The 19,818-nt window shown below is 45.5% G+C and overlaps 1 protein-coding gene and 1 pseudogene across 1 annotated transcript in view; one reads left to right on the forward strand and one right to left on the reverse strand.

Annotated features, from left to right (window-relative positions):
* Window positions 1-2,621: 2,621 nt before the first annotated feature.
* Window positions 2,622-19,818, reverse strand: part of LOC144138832 (ribosome biogenesis regulatory protein homolog) — a 37,697-nt gene continuing 20,500 nt past the window's right edge. The window contains exons 8-12 of the mRNA XM_077671320.1: window positions 19,258-19,304; window positions 12,609-12,716; window positions 9,804-9,902; window positions 4,744-4,778; window positions 2,622-2,912 (exon numbers count right to left, since the gene is read on the reverse strand). Of these exons, the coding sequence (XP_077527446.1) occupies window positions 2,783-2,912; window positions 4,744-4,778; window positions 9,804-9,902; window positions 12,609-12,716; window positions 19,258-19,304 (419 nt within the window). The 3' untranslated portion in view covers window positions 2,622-2,782. The remainder of the gene's footprint in view (window positions 2,913-4,743; window positions 4,779-9,803; window positions 9,903-12,608; window positions 12,717-19,257; window positions 19,305-19,818) is intronic.
* LOC144138964 (uncharacterized) lies at window positions 15,338-18,900 on the forward strand (annotated as a pseudogene).

Raw genomic sequence — 19,818 nt, forward strand, 5'->3', positions numbered from 1 at the left:
TTTACCGTATAATTATGTATATCTTGGAGCAGACTTCATTTGATTCCAGTGATATCAGCGCATTGCTGAAATATTTTCTCTGGTGAATAAAACAGTTCATTGTACGATTTTTGCGCCCCAGATGAGATGAGTTTGCCATGCAAGCCAATGATTTGCACGCAAGCAGTGTGCGTTGGTAGGCAGTGCCAATCACGTGCAGCACAAAAAAGAGTTCTGAAATATAGTCATGAAAGTTTGCACGGCAGGCACACATACTCAAAAGTGGCCAGATTTTCCAGCTGTTTTTGGGTTCAATTGATCAATTGCTAATGGTACTGCTTTTGTATAAGGGTGATGACATGTGTCACCTCACCAAAGCTAAAGTACCTGTGTTAGACCACTTATTAAATTTCAGCGCTGCTAATTGTAAGGTCCCTAAAATTACTATAAGGTAGCGCCAACTGCTCCCTCCTTCTCCGCTGCCCTCCTCTTTTTTCTCTCCCCTCACCCGCGGCGCCGCGGTCCCTTTAACTCCGCGGCATAGAGATCTCTATGTCCGCGGCGGGGCCGCCATTCTTGTTGGCTTCCTCAGAGCAGACGCCCTCGCAACGCTTCGGGCCGCTCGCTGCAGTTTTTCGTGCAGTTTGCTCTTGTTTTCGCACCGCAATCGCTCTTCGGTAGCATAAATAGTATTTCTAGAGCCCCGTTTTACCAACACGCATTAAGTGAGGCTGTTTTGTTGTATATTTTTGTCTAGAAGGGGATATTTGTGGGGTGGATGCCGCGGGCGCAGTGTGCGGCATGCTAAGGATAGTTCGTGAACGCGAAAGGATCGAACGTGGACGCTTCAAATTGCTCTGTTACAGTAATTCCGTTCTTGCATTTGCGTGATTAAGTTGTGGTCGTGCAAGCGCTGCACATAGGGCTTGCGCATGGTTCGCAGTGACCTTGGTTCGCGGCAGTTCGAGCGCTGCGCTGGCTTTTTTGCGTTCGCGTTTTTTGCGTTAGTTGTAGATCATTAGGCAGCGCTCAGTATGCGTTCCGCATTAGCTACTGACATTCATGCCACCTTTATTCCGTGCACTTTCCGGTGCTTTGACGCTCTTGCAAAATATATGTCACCTTCACGTCGTTATAGGCTGCTGTCAAGGTCAAAGTTCTCGGGTCTCCTCGTTGGCCTCGCCCAAGACGGCTGTATTTTTGACAGTGCGTCCGTGGCATAGCAATGTTCGTGCGATTGGCGTCTACAATTACTTCGAGTAAGGCCCTGTCGGGCATATCTGGAACAGGCTCGCACAAAGAACGCGCAGTTAAAGAACGCGCTCAGCTGTAGTGCCCAGTTCTAGAACTACCGTATTCCAAGGCCAGAAGCGCGCTAACAAGCGCAATTGTGAATCCTTTTGATGCTGTACAGCTAACATTGATTCATCTGTGGGCTTTGATAAGTTGCAGCTTGCTACAGCCGAGCTGGCCGCGACTGCACTGACCTTATTCGAGCAGCCAAAGGCACAACAACTCGGCATCGCGAAGCTACATAAAGTGACGCCGACGCAAAACTTGTTTGAAACGAGCAGCTGACTCTTCGGTTGTTATACGCTGGCGGCTTCGATAAGGCCTGCTCCGAGGCAGCTGAGCTTAAAATGGCGAATTTAAATGGACAGTGGCGGCGAAGAGAAGAAAAAACAAACAACGCGGGGACGAGGTACTATACTCGGTGACAACTTAAGAACGGCACCAGAAGCTGCCGCTGTGCCTTATCACCGTAGCCGGATGTTTTTCCGCGCGGCGCAAGTAGGGCGTTACTGGGAATATTTTGAACATGGTGTGAGCCGTTCCCGTGATTTTTTGGACTTAATATGCTTATACACGACTCCAGTGACGACAAACAAACTGCGTGAGACAAGGCAGACGATATCACGCGTTCATAGCAAACCCCTTTCAAAACGCGCGCGCACTGACAACACGGGTCCGGTGCTTTGGCGGAGTGATACACTACATGAAGTGGTGCCGTTCTTAAGTTGTAACCGAGTATACGTCACTGGCCGTTCGCCAATGGCGCGCGGCGTTCGCCGGCGAAAAAGAAAATGGCAAAAAACGAAGGAGGAAAGGAGCGCGGGCGAGGGCGAAAGGCGGCGAGATCTAAAGATGGCGCTGCCTAATTTCAGGGACCTTAGCTAATTGAAGATTCACCTGCCATCTGTTGAAAGGAAGTGTAACTAGTAGACAACACATTGCAACATTTCACATCTTAACAAAATTATTCGACATTCAGGTGATTTTTCTTAACAGCACCACAATGGCCTGCTTTGGCAAAAAAAGTTGGCGACGATTCTTATCCAGCAGCTGAATATCAATTTTTAACTGCCACAGACCGTGCAATACACATTTCCCAAAAGGAGAATGCAGAGAGGGAGGTCACAAGGTTGTCGTATTCTGAGTGAGACTTCTGCAACTTTTACACATTGAAAAAACATTTATGCCAAAAGAATTTTAAAATAAAGAAATGTTTTCCAGCTTCTCATTGGCTGCAGTGAAAGCCACAGGTGTCCAACCTCTTCCTTGGCGCTTCCAGCAACTTACCACTGTTCAAGCAATGTCTACACCAAGAAGCCTGTGAGAAGTATTCAAAAAGCAGACAACTCTCAAGTGGTGCAGCAGAGACCACCCTTCCTTTATCTCACGACAGAGCAGGTGAGCCGCTGTTTCTCCACCCAACATGCCCCTGAGAGGCCTGTTATTGCAGCACATAGCAACACGCAGGAGGAGCAGTAGCCTAATGTACAGAGGATGGCATCTTGGCCGATCACTTCTTCTTCCCCTTCTTGTACTTTGCATTTTGCGGCCGACCCCGGCCCTTGCGGTTGAGGCCGCCCTTCTTCTTCGACGACTTCTCTTTCCCGCGAGTCTTCTTCTTCCCTCGGTTCTCGGACGGGCTGAAAGCAAGAAAGAAAAGGAAAAAGAGAAAAACAGGATGAGAAATGGTGACAAAATGCACTGTACAAAGTTCTTTATTCATTGCATCTAGCGGCAGAGCTCGCACAACCCCTCATGGCATTTTGTCAGTTAGAAATTGGCTGTTTAGAAACGAAAAAGAAAAGTTATTTTAACATATAAAGCGTAATTGTTGGAGGCTACCGTGCAGTCTATCACTGTACTCAAAAACAACCCTTGGGCTAACAGAGGAGGCCATACTATTAGGTAGCGAGACATTTACGCTCGAATGTAACCTGCCCCCAAATTCAAAAGCACGCCTGATTTTCAGGACTGGAAACAAGTGCAAAAGTTTTATTTACGGGGCAAGCCGTTTATGGATGCCACTACTGTGCTAAGAGAGCTCTCCCTGACCACTGCCTAATCACAACACATTGCTTGCGCTAATGCGAGGCTACGGTTTTCTGCACTGTCGGTAACAACAAAAAAAATTCACAGTGCAGTTTAGGTTGGCACTCAATTCTAACACGAATGCGAATCTTGAAAGACTTTCTAAAAAATGAAAAAGCAGGTGCGTCGGAATTATGGCAACACTGTGCTTTACAATGCTTCCTCTTTTTTTAGGGGGCATTTCTTAGCAATTCTCGACGTTGAGAACAATGATAACGAAATTTAATTTGGTTGTACTAGAAGGTCATAACTGATTTTTAAAATAAACTGCAGAACAACCACAATGCTTGCTAATAATAGAACCACCAAGCGCAGTGAAAGAAGCGAATCTCCCAAAAATAAATACTGTAGCCAAACTTGACGAAACCTGCTGCTCGTTTATAACAACTTGACTCATCGGAACAGAATGAAACAAGCCAATGCTGACTGCATTTCCATTTTATAACAGAGTTCAGATGATAGATTGATTGATTGATTGATTGATTGTGGGGTTTAACGCGTTAACACTACACAGACGATGAGGCATGCTGCAGTGGCGGGCTCTGAATTAATTTTGACCACTTGGGGATCAGAGTTCTGATGGAACCGGCTTGACCTTAAAGAATGGCCATAATCAGAGCCTGACAAAGACTTGAAATTTAGGCTTCAAACTGGAAACTAAAGCTCAATGGACCACATCACGCACCATGAGTAAGGCTTTACACGTCTTTCACTCTGCGTAGGCTAATAGAACAAAGATTGCGCATGAACCATCTGACAACACAATAAAGGCCTCCTGCCCTCACAACCATTTCAGAGGTGAAGTGTATTCTCTGTATGTATCTTGACAAGTACAGCCAATACCGGATATATTCAACCCAGATATATCAAATTATTGCATGTATCAAACAGTCCCAACATTTCCTAGGAAATCCTATGCAAAAAAAAATTTTTATACACTGAATTATTGATATATCAAACTATTTTGTGATTCCCTTGGAACTCGATATATCTGGGGTCGAGTGCACAGATGTTTTCCACTGCTTTCCTAGCTTTGCAAGGCCTAGAACAGCCCAAGGTCAACACTGGTGTTGCCCAAAATGCTCTCGTTCCAAGCTGTGTTTTGGAAACAGTACCAGGAACTGCGAATCAGCTGACATTCAATGAGAGAGGAGTGAAAAAAAAATTACAGTAAAATCTAAGATGTTATCAGTCGAGTTAGGACTGTATTGGTACTGAGTGAAACGATTTGCTAAGCTCCAGGATCCCAAGGGGACTCTCTTAACAACGAAGCAGACGCAACAGAGTGAAGTGGGCACAATAACGGTCCTCCTTCACTGCTATACTTTTGAGCGAAGTGAGAGGCATTCCTAGAACAATGCTACAATGTCAGAAATGACTCACTCGAGTTCCACTTGGTGCATGACCTGGTTGGCAGCCTGCAAGCACAAATGAAGTGACATTCAGGCACACAAAAACAAACTTCAATGTACCACTATCCAACGAATGTGTTGTTTATCCCTCAATACAGTCGAATCCCGCTACAACGAAATTGGCGGGACGTGCGAAAAATTTTGTTGAAGCGGAAATTTGTTGAAGCGCGAATTCTGCCTGAACATACCATAGAACGGCAACAAAAATAGCCCTGTATATTATCCACATCACTGACTGCATAATACAATGTTTAGAAAAAGGAGTGACGTGCAATTACGCTGTGTTCAACGGTTATCTCTAGTTCTTATTTTTTACCTGCACATAAACAGCGCATTACTGGAGGGGGGGTGCAAAGAAATACAGTTGCAAAATATATTGCAGTAAAATAAGGCGTATCTACCGAGCTGATTACTTGCAGATAGCTGCTAGGCTGTCGGAAGCCCCCCTCTCGCACGTGGGAGCAGCCCCATCCGTTATCTTATCCTCTGACTGGGCATTTCACCTTGGCAAGCGAGCCGCACGCTTTAATTTATCGTGACTGCGTGATAACAATTAAGAAAGGATGACACAGGTTCAAGACTAAACAGAAAAACATTATTTTTGCTTTTGACTTTGAAGGTTGGTAGAAGAAAAACCGCAATGACAGCAGCTCACAGCACATTACATATGGCGCAGCGCCTCACCGGCAGTCGGGCACATTTGCGCAGCGCGACTTCAACTGGATACGGATTGGCTGCAGGTCTGGCTTGGAAAAAAACCTCCGCCTCGTGTAAAGATGGCCAGCCACATTGTTATCACCAGCAAACAATGGTGCCCACCTATGAGTTTGTTTTTGTTTACGGGTAGTGGTGCGGGCCCACGGCGCATGTTTTTGGTCAAACTTAACACCCTGAATGTATAAAAATTTACAAATGGCCGGCGTTATGCTTATTTTGTCGTTAAGTAAATGTTCCACCCCAGCCCCACTGAGTGAAAATTTCGTTGAAGGTTGTGGCGAGGACTTCGTTGCAATGACTTCTAAGGCTAGCTGACAGGGAATCGGAAAATATTTCGTTGCGGCGGAGTTTGTTGTAGCGGGGTTCGCCTTTAGTGATTACCTAGCTACAAATTTGTTCCTAATACAGTTAAACCTCGATATAACGAAGTCGTACTTGGGGCCGCAAATTTCGTTAAATCGAGAATTTCGTAAAATCGAGGTTTCGATTTTACAGTTCATTTAACCAGTTATTGGGGTTTTAACACTTTGGCCCTCGCCAGGCAACAACTGCTATGTAGTTACCTCTCCAATTAAAGCGAAATTTGTACTAAAACTGGCCGCGAAAATTGTGTGAATTAAGAGTTTCAACACTTGGGCAATGGAATTCGGATAGCCGACGGTAGTTCATGTGTCATCGTAAAACCGGTGCTTTTTCCGCAACGCCTCATTAAATATGATAGCAGACTAGGTTTCCACTTTTTGTTTTTTCATTTCGGTCACTACTAAATGCCGCTGTTATAGTCAATTGAACCCGCGCCCGCATCCATGTCCCGTGAACTTCACCCCGCCGAGGTGCTCGTTCGAAGTTACGCCTCTTTTCGTCTATTCAGTGGTAGGCTTAGGGGCCTAGGCGCGGCGGGCCAACAGCGGAAGGCTGCTATGAAACTTTCGAAAGACTTTTTTCATGTACAAAGGCTCTGCAGTATAGGCGCGTGATGCAACCACAACACTCGAGATAAAGCCATGATTGCGAGTTCAGCGGAGTACACGCGGACCGCTTCACTGTGTGGAGCAGCACTTACGTGCTCCGGAAAGCGGAAAGCTTACATTAAATAAAATTCTTCCGGCCAAATTCGATTAAGCAATTACTTTTATGCCCACTGAGCCCTTACGAAACTGATTTCTCCGCACCGCAGCTGTCTAATGAACGCTGGTGAAACGAAGATGACCACGTTCAAAGAGAGCAATTTATTGCCACCAGCACTCGATGTTCAAGCCGTAGTGAAGAAGTCCGTAAGCAGTGCTTGGCGTTTCTTGACCAGGGCGGGCTTTACGTGACGGTCGTATGCTGACAGCGCTAACAAGGTCTTAACATTCGTGTGCACCTGCGTGCCTCCGCAGAACATCGATGGCATCCATCACACTTCGGTGGCTGTCAGTTTCACCGAACTTCCTCAGGCTCTTGTTCGGAACACTTTTCTTTCTCTTGGAGTGCTCATGCTGCTTACAAAACTCACCTAACGATGCACGAACAAAATATTAATTTGGTTATCAGCGAGCACAACCTAGAGCAGCAGCACCGTGAGCAATGACGCGTTGAAAAAAAAAGCTTGAAATAGGCTTCGGTAGCCTAAGCATAGAGAGCGCTGGCGTAGGCAACGATGGAGACGTCAAAATAGTGGCCGCACTATTAAACCGTCTATGACCGCTAGCGGTTTGTGCAGCTTCGTTCTTCGTTTTTAATTGTTGTTAACCGTAGATTTCACCGCTTTTCTTTCATTTGAGTCTTCAATAGTCAATTTGAGCACTGAATTTTTTCAATGTAGGGCCTGAGAGGCAAAATAAAACGTGCCTCGACCGGAATTTCGTTCTTCCTTTCTTGCCGTGACTTCGTTAAATCGAAAGCGCCGCACAAAATTACTTCGTAAAATCGAGACAAAAATACATGCATTTAGCAAAATTTTGTTAGAAAACTTGAAAAAATTCGTTATATCGCGAATTTCGTTAAATCGAGGTTCGTTATATCGAGGTTCAACTGTATTATCACTTATCCTTTCGCGCATTTTACAGGCCCCAAGCACATCCTCTAAATTCTCGCTATGAAATCTACAGGTGACTGCAGGCACACCAGAAATGGCCACTGACAACGCCGCACGCCAATAGTGGACACCTTGGAATTGCTGAACATACTTTGTGGGGGGGGATATGATTCAGGGACAGAGCTGCTACTGAGGAGTCGCTTCACAAATACTCATGTTGCTGCATTTCCATTAATGGTCATTCACACCAATTCTAATGCTTATCTCTACTTGTGACAGTCCCAAGAGGAAGCTATGATTGATACAAAGTGGGCAGTCATCCAAGTGGTCTGGCGACAACATACTCTTGAAAAACAAAGGGTAAAGCTATTCCCTCCACAGCATACACACAAATATGGAGAATAACAAGAGCAATAAAAAGAGCAAGACAAAGGGACAAGCAGTATCAACAAGGGCACAACTTCGCCCTCTTTTTCTGTCTGCCTTCGAAAGCAACTGAGATTAGCTGTGAAAGACATTCATGTCTACACAACGAAGTAAATGTCATGTGATAATGATAGCAGCGACGATTAGGGAGCTCACAGAATTGCAGGATAGTGTAAACACGTCTACATGTTTCTCTACCGTTTCGATTTTTAGAACAAAGTAATTGTACTCTTGAAATGATAAAGGTGTAGCTCTGCTTTAGGTGACTGAACCGAGCCAAGCCGAGACAAGTAAGTCCCAAATCCACATCTAGGTAGCACAGCAAACACGGTAGAGCTTTGCAAAGGTATTGTTTACAGTTTTTCTTTTCTATTAACAAAAAAACATAAAAAAAGAAAAAATATTGATTCACCGCTATGTTCTAGACACAGTGCTGTGCAGTTCGTTATTAAACTTTATTGTTTAGTGCTGTCAAGGCTACCCATTCAGTTCGGAAGCTAATGCAAATGTGTTTTTCGAACTCATTCGATCACAGAATGCCATTCGTTCGATATTCTTGCGGCCAAACAGATGGCCTTCACAGCTAAAGCTGTAAATGTCACCAGACTTGCCGTGTGACAGGGGTACTAGTATCCCTCTATTACCCAGCACCCATGGTAGACAGACACGCTTAAAGGCCTCCTACTGCACTCAAATCTCACCTCGGCAAAATCTACATTAGACGCATAGTGCGTATCAGCAAAGAAACTGGGTCATGACTGGTAGCCCCGTGAAATGGCTTGTTAATTGTAAATATTTAAAACAGCTCCATATCGCGAATGAGGCTGCACCCGCTAGCAGATCGTGCGAACAGCCGTGAAGGGGAAGTGACATTGTGGCCGGCCAAGTGCTTGGTTCTCCGGCTAGCCAGGGGAACCGTTCTGAGCTCTGCTCAGTGCACTTTTCCTAGCACTGCTGTGAGCGTGCAGTGGTCGCACGCAGCTTTGCTCTGGCCGGCTGGCTGCCCGCTCGCCGGCTGCAACGTCACTTCAGCCTTTCCGTAACGGCGGCGCTCTCTTCAATTTCGCTTTCTAAATCGCCAATTTTTTTTTTGGCATTTGCACTGTGCATACGCGTATTTCAGCTGTCATACTTTGTATCTTTCAGCCGTAATTTTGACCTTTTAGAAACCTTATCTCCATATAGACTGCCTCAAAAGGCAGACTATATAGAGATAAGGTTTCTAAGAGGTGAAAATTTTCAGTGCAGTTGGCCATTAAGAGTACATGTCGGCTAAGGAGTGGAATGTCGCTATTTCTCATTCCGAATTAAAAAAGAAATAGAAAAGACGCAATGAAAAGTAAATGTGAATGCATGCCATCAACACCAGCTCCAAATGCGAAGGACAATGCTTGATATTTGACACAACAACAACTTAGCTGCTACGGGTGTACTGATCGAGTCAGGTATAGTTCCGTTCTCAGCACGGTGTGTGTAATGCGTTTGCACACTTGCTTTCAAAGCTAATGTTGGCACTCTGTTGAAGCTTGTTAAGACAACCGTCAAACGTGTTTTGCTTAGGAACAGAGAGTCGCCACTACGCGACATATTCATTGCATGGGCCCACCACTAGCAAAGTTCCTGTGGGTGCAGGTGATGCGCTGCCCCCCAAAATGTATTAGTCATCCTTGCATGAAATAACCACAGAGTTGAACAAAATCTTGCTTGAAATTCCAACGCTGCACACACGTACAAACAGCCACATTTCCATTTAAGCCCGCCACACAAGACACTGCAGTTCAGTGAGCATCCAGTAGCCCAGCCAGGTATCAGACAGCACACCCAAGAACCGACAAATGCCTGTTGCATCTGTCCCCGGCCACACTCACCTGTTTGACGTCCAGCTTGGGCTTCTTGCGCTGCATCTCCTCAAACACCTTCATCTGTGCATCCCGCTCCTTGCGGCTGTCCCCAAAGTTGGACTCAAACTGTACGGGCAGAGAATGAGGAGAGGGCAAATCGTGTAAACACCCTGAATACTTCAAACAGCCAGGAGGACTGCAAGACCAATCCACAAGGGAAGCATCCAGGGCAGTACATCTTTGTGTGCTGATGAAATGCTGCAATAACCACAAAAGGGGCCAATCATTTGCGGAAATTTAGCTTTGGACATAACGGGCAGGGTTCTGGCAGCCCAGAGCAAAGTATGGAGCCTCCGGTCATAGATTACGTGGTACCACTCGCGAATGCACAACCCACCGAGCTGCAAAGGCTAGTTCTAGCATTGATAAAAATCCAGGAGAAAAAGGTATATTACTATCTTCAACCATGGAGGACACAGGCACCCACTGAATAGCAGCACATTCCTTCCTCCTTCTGAAGCACCACTGATCTTGGCATCCCGCATGTCGGCACTTTTTTCCCTCCTTCATTTGTGATTCCTCATATATCTACATATCAGGTGTTCCCATTATATATAGCTTTTGCATAATTTTGATGTCCTGTGGGAAAATGACGCAATAAAAAAAATACATGCACAATCAGCTGCGGTCCGCGACTGCCAGAAAGGTTGCACAGAGGTGTAGTGAAATATAGAATGTTTCAACCCCGCAGGAGCAAATTACAACTGTAACTAAGGGTGTTCGCACTACTTTACAGTTACGTCTCATTACAGCAGGACCGCCCATAAGAAAATCATGGATATAACCAACAAACTGTAATTTCACTTGAAAGTCCCCACAAAAACGCTACATATTCAGCAGCTCACTTTAACAAAGTAAAATTTGCCAGTCGTGGACTATAGCAAGCAGTTTTCACTTTGAAACAAAAACTGAGCCAATTTCATGACGATGCGCGGTGCGAATTTGAGACCGAGTGGAACGTGCCGACGACCGTATTTAGAACTTTATACTCCCGCCACACCTCCTCTAGTAACACCACATGCAAAACTGCATAGCGCACCATGCACACTACACCCACAAAGCCAGCCATCCTCCCCACGCTCACTCGCACGGCAACCACCATCGATGCACGCAACACGTGGCCACCCACAACTGATAACACGACCAAGATGGCAAAAGATTTCGACATTTCAACGAGTAGGCTGTCTAAAATACTAGGTAGCAAAACAGCTATACTACCAATGCAATTGCAGGCAACGCGAATGAAGAAGCGCGAAAAAAAAATAGAGGTACTGCCCTTGACGCAATCTTACCCTGTGCTCATCCAATTGTCTGCACAGAACCCATGTTTTTAACAAAATAAGTACTTGCCGTTTCCCCTAATTTTTCTTCTCAAGAACAAAGTAAGAGAAACACCGTGATCTTATTGGGCCCGCCATACGGCATGCTGCTCTTTCACCCTGTTTGCTTCGGGTAACCAAGTATGGCACTCACAATGTGTAACATTTCCACTATGGCTTTAATAAAACGTAACTGTCATAATGAACAATTCAAGGTGTCCTGTCACCTTCAGTATAATGAAGTTTAATTGTGTCCATAACTTAACCAGACGCTTATTTTCTAAGTTCTACTGGGAAGAAGACATGTATTCAACAAGTTGTCCCTTGAAGTGTTCCTGCACCAGCAGACAGTGTGAACTCTGTTCTAGGAACATCCCATCATGCCTGCAGACAATGTGGGCGAAACTGTTGGCCATTGCTGCTGGAATGTATACTTTTCCAGCTGTCACTATGCGAACGGCCAAATCTTACCAACACCGTGGTGTTGTGCCGTAACATAGGTAAAAGTGGGCAGTACCCACTCTTCACTAAAGTGTTCCTGTGTCAATCCCATTCCCCCATTAAACTCTAGGCCTTTAGGTTGCAAAAACAGTGCATCCCTTCTCTTTGCACAGCCACCAAGCCATCAAACGATCTCCTACTTTCCTGCCACCCTATACGCATAGCTTATTTAACCCTTTGAGGGTCACGGCCGTACATGTACGGCATCGGCAAACACTTTCAAAATGGTCAACGATGCACATGTACAGCATTGCTTGTATCTTTAAAAAGCGCACCTTTTTCGCCAACTTCTCTTGATTGGTATGTGCTGCCACACAGCGGAAATACGTCAATTTTTTTTCTTGCACCGATGGCTCTTCTTTTTATTTTTTTTATGATTTACTTCAGTGGCGCGCCGGCTATCGCTTGTGTATTCACTAAACAGGGCGCCTCTCGCTTCTTGCGCCTGCCACGGACCAAGGTCGCCTGCGAAACTGATGAGGCTTTTTTCTCCTTTTTTTGTATTTTATGGGCGGTGTGCCGTCTATTGTTCCTACATCCGGACGAGCGCGGCCGCGCGTGCAGCGGTTGGTTTCGTTATCGTCCTCCGGGCGCTTCCCGCTTTTTGTGCCCGCAAAACTAATGTTTATCTGATTTCGATTCACTCAAAAGGTGCTGGCTTGTTACTCTTTCGTTTTTATTTAGAATTTTTGTTGTGTTACTCATGAATAAACCACATATATGAACAACACGAACGATTTTTTTGCCAATTTATGGTTACCCTAAAACATTACGATAATTTTTTTTCGAAATAGATTCATCCGAGGAATTTAAATCAGCAATGAAGAAAATCAACCCTGGGGGGTCGCATTTGGCGAAAAAATTCGACCCTCAAAGGGTTAAGAGTTTCACAACTGATTCACCCGAAAGAAGACGCTTTCTACATAAGAGGAGGAGGAGGGGGTCAAACCACCTTGCGCTTGGCACGGCGAACTTTGACGTTCTTCTCCTCCTTCAGGGTGCCGGCAAACTTGCCGTGGGACGCTGTCGCAGATTTGGCCACTGTCACCGCCTTGGAGACCTGCGTGCACGTGAAAAAGGCACCTAGATCACCATCATCGTAAGTCTGCTTGTATTGTATTCCCTGCACAATAAAGGCCTCTCCATGTTCCTCGAACTGTTCCTGTGTTCCGAAACCCTGCTCCAATTTTTGCCTGCAAATTTCCTGATTTCACACCTCCACTGTTGACATCTCACACCATTTGAAGTTTGGGCCTGCAAGGCAAAACCAATTTTTCTAGTTTTCACGTTCCAGGCTCCAACGTGTAACTTCTGCTACAAACCAGATAGAATGATAATTTCAGTCTTATTGCACTCCTTGATTTGTGCACAGTTTCACTGGTACCTTGTTCAGCTGCATCCCTCCAGCAGTTCTTTTACAAAGGCTGTCAAAACATCAAATGTAAAAATCCGATTAAATTTGAATATACTATTCATTTTACACAAAAACAATTTTTTTTTTATCTACTGTAAGCTACGTCAACTTCCACAACCATGGCATGGGAATACACGGTGATGCGAATCCGTTAGCCACACTTGCATAACCTCGCACTCAAGGAGACATTTTTTTTGGTGTTCAAGTGCTCTAACATGCTGCAACTGATTTTAGAAATGCCTTTTAAAGCTACTATTTGTATAAGTTTTGTAGGGCACAGGTAGACAAAAAAAAAGTGAGATGAAATCAAATTGGCATTTTGTGCCCTGTGTTCGGTGACAGTGGCAGCTATCAATGGCTAGATGTAGCGTGTTGCTAACGTGGCATCCTTGAATGCAGTCAAACATCGATATATCGAATGAGGGGACTTTGTTGTTAGTAGCACCTGTCTCATCTGCCACCGTCCTCGTCTTGTTTGCACAAAGTCCCCCCATTCAGTATGTACCAATTAGCCCAACAGCACGTTTTATTGAAGTATCGATATATCAACCCCAGGTATATGAAATTATTGTCTATATCGAACACTTTCTAAAACACGCGGAAAATCACCTGTATTTTTTATTTCTTCTTTCCCTTCTTCTCTCTTCCCCAACTAGGCTACCAAGCCCCCCGTATCATTAATAAAGTTTCATTCCTTCATTCCGAATGGGGACGAACATAAAATAGGCATATCGAACTCCACCACCCCAGACCGCTCACGCTCTGTTGACAGCCAACAAGCTTTTCCACGATACCCTCGAGGATAGTAGTGGCGCGATGGGTGTTCCCAACTGCTGCACACTTTGGCTGCACACATCGGTGGCGCCGATGGCGCCACGTGAACGTAGCAGCGTATGCAGGCCAAAGCCTGGCCAGTTGCCGCACCGACTCCCTCTCAATAGTGCTACACCAGTTGTTGCTATTCTACTCGTGTGATCAGAGAGGCCTGCCCTGCCTGTCGTGTGTTGTGGTGTGGTTTGTGTAGTGATGACTGCAAACGCAAAGAAAAAAAAAAAAAAAAAAGGACGTGCCTGATTTTTTGATTGATTGTAGGGTTTAAAGCGTCGACGCTACACATGTGATGAGGCGTGCCGTAGTGGACGGCTCCAGATTAATTTTGACCGCCCGGGGATCTTTGATGCCCGGCGAAATCTCGTACACACGGGCGTTTTCGCTTTCCACCTCCACCAGAAAAGTGGCCGCCGCAGCTGGGAATCGAACCCGCATCCTCTTGCTCAGCAGCACAACGCCTTAGCCACTGAGCCACCGTGGCGGGTACGTACGCCCCTGACATTTGTCGCAAAGTTGCAAGCAATCCAGCACGTTCGGAATGGCGAAAAGAAATCGTGCGTCGCCAAATCTTTAGGCATGCCAAGTACTCTACTGAATAATAGAAGCCACGTAAAGGCCAAGGCAGTACAGAACCAGCACTCAGGCGCACGGCGTGTGCACAAATGTGCCTTTGAAGATGTTGAGGAGTCACCGCACAAATGGTTCATCGACACAAGGGCCCGGAATATTCCTGTATCAGGACTGATGTTGCAACAGCAAGCAATAAGCTTTGCGTTCATTCTAGGCACAGAAAACTTCAATGCCAGTAGTGGTTGGCTTCAGCGTTTTAAAGCCCGTTTTAACATTGTCGGGAAGACAGTCTCAGGGGGGAGAGGAGGAGGGGGGGGGGACGCGAGGGCGCCAATGAAGAGGAAATCAAGGAGTGGCTTGATCAAGAGTGGCCCCAGATTCTCGCCAAGTATGAGTCGCACCAGATTTTAATGCGGACGAAACAGGCCTGTTCTGGCAAATGCTTCCGCGTCAAATGCTGGACACCCGCATGGATGTGTGTCACGGTGGCAAGCAAGGCAAGGTGCGTGTGACAGTTTTACTGGCTGCCGATATGGATGGAAGCACTTGCCATAGGCAAGTTTCAAAACCTGCGGTGCATGCAAATCTGCCCCAGTATTCCGGTGGCATATGCCTGGAACAAGAAGTCGTGGATAACAAGGGATATATTTCAAAAATGGTTGAAGGCATGCGATTCGGACCTGGAGTGTCAGGGCCGGAAGGTATACCTTATAGTCGACAACTGCACGGCACACCACACCACTGTCCAGCTGAGCAGCATTGAAGTGAAGTTCTTGCCACCTAACACCCCGACCAAGCTTCACCCAGTGGACCAGGGCACTATTTGCATTTTCAAGAAGTCCATCTATAAGTGTCGTCTGATTGACATGTTGGTGGTTCAACTCCGGGTGGGCCAAGATCTAAAGGTAGACGTTTTGGGTGCCATTCAGATGTGAAAAGCCTCTCGGGATAATGCCAAGCAGTCAACAATAGCTAACTGCTTTCGACATGCGAGCTTCGTTGGCCGCACTGAAAAGGCTTCAGAGGGAGCAACCAATGAAGCCGGATTGAATGGTACAGAGGAAGGATGAGAGCTCGAAGAAACCTGAAGCAAGTTGGAATGCGTTGTTGGTGCTGAGCCACAAAGCATGTGCAGTGATGACTTTGTTGGCGGTGACGAAAGCACCGGAACAACGGTGAAGTTGACGGACGTGGAGATTGCAGCGGAAGTTACTGCTGAGCGGACAAACGAAGACGCTGCCGAGGGTGATCCCGCAAGTGCTGATGGTGCCGCGCTCCCGACTTCAACTGAGGCTGTAGCTGCTTTGACCCTACTACACTGCTACTGCAGCGCAATCGAAGGCGTAGCAGTAGCGCCATAGATTGTTTGTAGATGCTTCATTTATGCAGTGCGTGAAGAATCGTCGCACAGGCTCATTCTTTGTTTGCCATTTGGGTCTTTGAATGTTTGACGATCGATTGCATGCACTTTGAGCAAAGGTATTGACGCACTTTTGACACCGTTTTTATGTCAGACAGCTTTCACAATTCTCTCAACTTCTTTCGGTATTTCACGAGATTTATACTGTGAACATGCATAATGTGTGGCACTTCTGGAAGTCTGCAAGGTTTTGTATTTCTTCGGTTGGTTGCAACACACGGCACAAACAAAGAAGGCGTGGGTTCTGCACAAGTGGACTTCAACGAGGCCTTATTTTGATTTGTGGCTGTACGCAACACTCGCAAAGACGCGTACGCTTGTACCCTGACACACCCCCCTCTCCTATGTTCCCGCTTATTTTTCACAAATCCTCCCCCAAGCCCCAACTAACACTGCTGAAAACGCGGAAGGGAACGTCCAGAAGGCAATTTTTCCACCACACAGAGCAAAGGCAACCACCGCGGAGCTTTACTTCAGCCACTTCCGGGTTTCCTTTAGACCCAAGAACGGCAAGCTGACTCGTTACCTAGCGATTGGCACATTCCCGTGACACAAAGGCAATCGCGCAATCTTTGTGCCAACAAGGGTTCATAAAACTCCGTGAGAACCACAGCACTCCCCAAGCAGGAAGAGCTGCGAAAAATGATAAGATAACCTGGTCCTATGCCGCATAGACAATAGCCTTTCCTAGGCTGTCTAGGCATACCTGAAAGTTTTGGCCTGGCTATCGCCCGATTCAACCACCTTGCCAAAAAAACAGGGGAAAGCATGATTGAACACAGAGTATGTTAGTTTTCAAGTATTCCAGTTTCCTAGGACAATTTCCTAGAACAATATACCGATTGTTTCAAATATTCATTTTTTTCCTAGGACAATCGTGGAATGGAATAACCCAGATAATAACATTGTTACGTTAAGTGCATTGTCTGCACTGCAGTAATGCTTGTTAGATATGTTTGTACTTTGTTTCAGTTGATTCCCTGCTTTGGAAGAATCACTGCAGCTACCACTGTTATACACGTTTGTACTTCGTTCGCTTTTGCCTATCGCTTGTGGATCATTTGGACTATGTTGGAGACACTGTGGGTAAACACGCCGTTGCCAACCGGAAGCAGTCTACCCTGCTGCAGTACTTTCAGCCAAAACAATCTTTGAAGCTCCAAGCGAGTATTTACTGCACCACGATTCATTCGTTTATTGATTTGTACAAGTTTATGTTGCTTTTTTTTTACGCAAATTTATATATCGAATTCTGGCTGTATCGAACTATTTTGCGATAACCGCGCAGTTCGATATATCGGGGTTTCACTGTACAGCTGGCACATGAGCCTCACATTCTAAAACATTAAAAAAAAACACTGTAACAGAGCGGTGAGCTGGGCAAGTTGGTATGGCGTCTTTCTGGACTATTGAATTAAAAAAAAAACGAAAATTCAGAGCCTTTCCACTACTGTAAAGATGGAAGGCCAGTGAAGCTGTATTGGTGCGGGTAGGAACTACTTCCCTGTGAACTGGTACCTAAAGGGACAGACAACCGATTTTTGTCGACTATATATATATTCTCTATCCCAAATGAAAGGGCATCCCTTAAAGCACCTTAACGAGAAGCGGTTCTGCTGATAACGCCCCAGAGCTTTCTACATCGAAATTTTAGCTCTACGAGTCGTATGTGTCCTCCCAAAAATAATGCTGGCAACCATGACATACACTAGCGTGGCAACATACTTTTGTCTGTATTGCGAGATGAAAAGCGCTATTTAAAAACTTGTCCCCAGTTACAAAAATGTGCATCGCAGGCTTTCTTATTCCTTTGTGTTAGCTTAATTCACAAGTCTATTTTGCACGAAGGCGCCATCTGTTGTGATGGACGATAGGCAGAATCTGCCTTCCTGTACTGGAAGTCGGCAGTTCGATTCTCCCCGGCCGCGTCCTTTCTTTTTTTTAAGCTGCCGTTGGCGCATTTGGAAGTTGAAATCGAATATTTCAGCAGAAGAAACGTCCCTGACTCAGACAGAATCGTCAAAGCTCCTTCGCTGGGTCTGTTTGCTGAACGCTGCCGTTGATTCTGGGCATGGTGGCTCAGTTAGCCACACTGAGAGCAACCCAGCGGCGGTGGGCGGCGTGTCATAAAAGTTTTCAAAATAATGCTTAAAAATACACATGCCATTTAAACTTATACAAATAATAAGTCAATAAACGTTTCAGCAGTTACAGTAGCTGCTAGGTTTACAGGTTATGTGACAGGGACACATATTGTAGTGTCAAGTTTCTACACTACGAACCGCCACCCTTCCGATTTCAAAAAGTTTGGTGCCAAATTAAAATTATTTCCACCAACTTGTTTATAAATCGCTTGTGGTTACCGGGCTATACAACACGCTGGCTTTCAATGAGCTAGAGAACATATACGCAACAAAAGTCGGTTGTCCGTCCCTTTAAGAAAGGGAGGCAAAACAGCGTAATGATAGAGTCATCCTAGCAGCTAATTCTCAAATAAATTGTTGCGGGGTAGTGTCGATAATACAAGAGTTACTGTATTTACCCAATTCCAACGTTCCCACCCGAAACTTTCGGTTTGTACCCGAATCCAACGTGCGTGCACTTTGAAGGCCTACTTTTGCCGAAAAAAGGTGCGTGTTAGAACAGGGTAAATACGGTACGTTTTTTTTTTCTGTAACCATACTTCCCCCGTACACGACCACACATTGACAGCAGAGAGGAATTCCGTAGCGTTTTCAACTTCACTGTGAAATAACTAAGCAAGACGAGTAAATGAAACTTGGTGTAATAATAGAGTTGTCTTACCAGCCAATTTCACTATGCCTTTCTCCAAGATAGCTACATTAGCTTGAGAGCTACACAGCATTGTACACTGGCTGTGGAGATAAAAGTTCTCATTCTAGCCAGCTCTGTTGATGGACAAAGGTTTGATCAGAACCTAGCCATGTACGGCTCCACTCTGAAGACATTGTTGGTTGAACCAATGCAGTGTGGAGGAACAGTGGCTGATAACAGCCGCGCAGTCATGAGTGAAAATGTTCTTTTAGCATGCCTGCCTGCACACATCCTGAGAAAAGTACGGTTCTGTTGTATCCTTCCCAGATGTGCTGCCATCAATACCATCACCAACAATCTGCCACCTGCCATATAGAAAATGGCAGCCCATTGGTGGTCAGTTCTAAATAGAGACTAATGCTCCCTCAAAAAAAAAAAAAAAGAGGAGGAGGAGGAAGAGGAAAAACGAGAGATACAGACAGATAGAGAGAAAAAAAAACGCGTCCAGATTATTTTACAAGTGTCTGAAACAGTTCCTTGACACAGCACAAGAATCACCAGGGGTATAAAAATAATGATAAAAAAACTCACCTCATCTTTGCTGAGGTTTTCTGTGGGTAGAAACAGGTTCTTGGGTACTGCAAAAGGTAACAGCAGAGACAGCAAAGGACAGATGAGCTGCACTGCACACACACACAAAAGACTGAAAGTGCATACAGTGAAGCTAGCCCTCTTCCAGCATTGTGACCAAAGCATGTCACCGATTTGTTAAAGGCAGAGAGGAGCGACATCTCACGGCATCTTGCGGTGTCTCTGAACACGTGTGCACTCTTTTTAGCACCCGCTAGAACAACTAAGCTGGCTTCCCATCCCGAAATAGTTTCCATAGACTTCGAGGCAAAAGCTTTCTTAGTGTGACCAAGGGCGTCCTGTCAAAAAACTAATGCATTTCCAATAGACAGGTTGGCCGACTGAAAAGCTTGGATCAGACGTCCAGACACAAGATGCGTGCTCACGTGAAACCGGGCTTCCATGGAGTCAAAACGGTCGCTTGGAAATTGCGAAAATGGAACGATTCTAGATAAGACAATACATGCATTGATCATGAAGGAGGAGTGCAATTGTACGCCCTTATCTTATAAACCACGTTAT

The sequence above is a fragment of the Haemaphysalis longicornis genome, unplaced genomic scaffold, assembly GCF_048455015.1.
Source record: "Haemaphysalis longicornis isolate Haplotype H1 unplaced genomic scaffold, Haemaphysalis longicornis Haplotype H1 scaffold_5, whole genome shotgun sequence".
NCBI lineage: Eukaryota > Metazoa > Arthropoda > Arachnida > Ixodida > Ixodidae > Haemaphysalis > Haemaphysalis longicornis.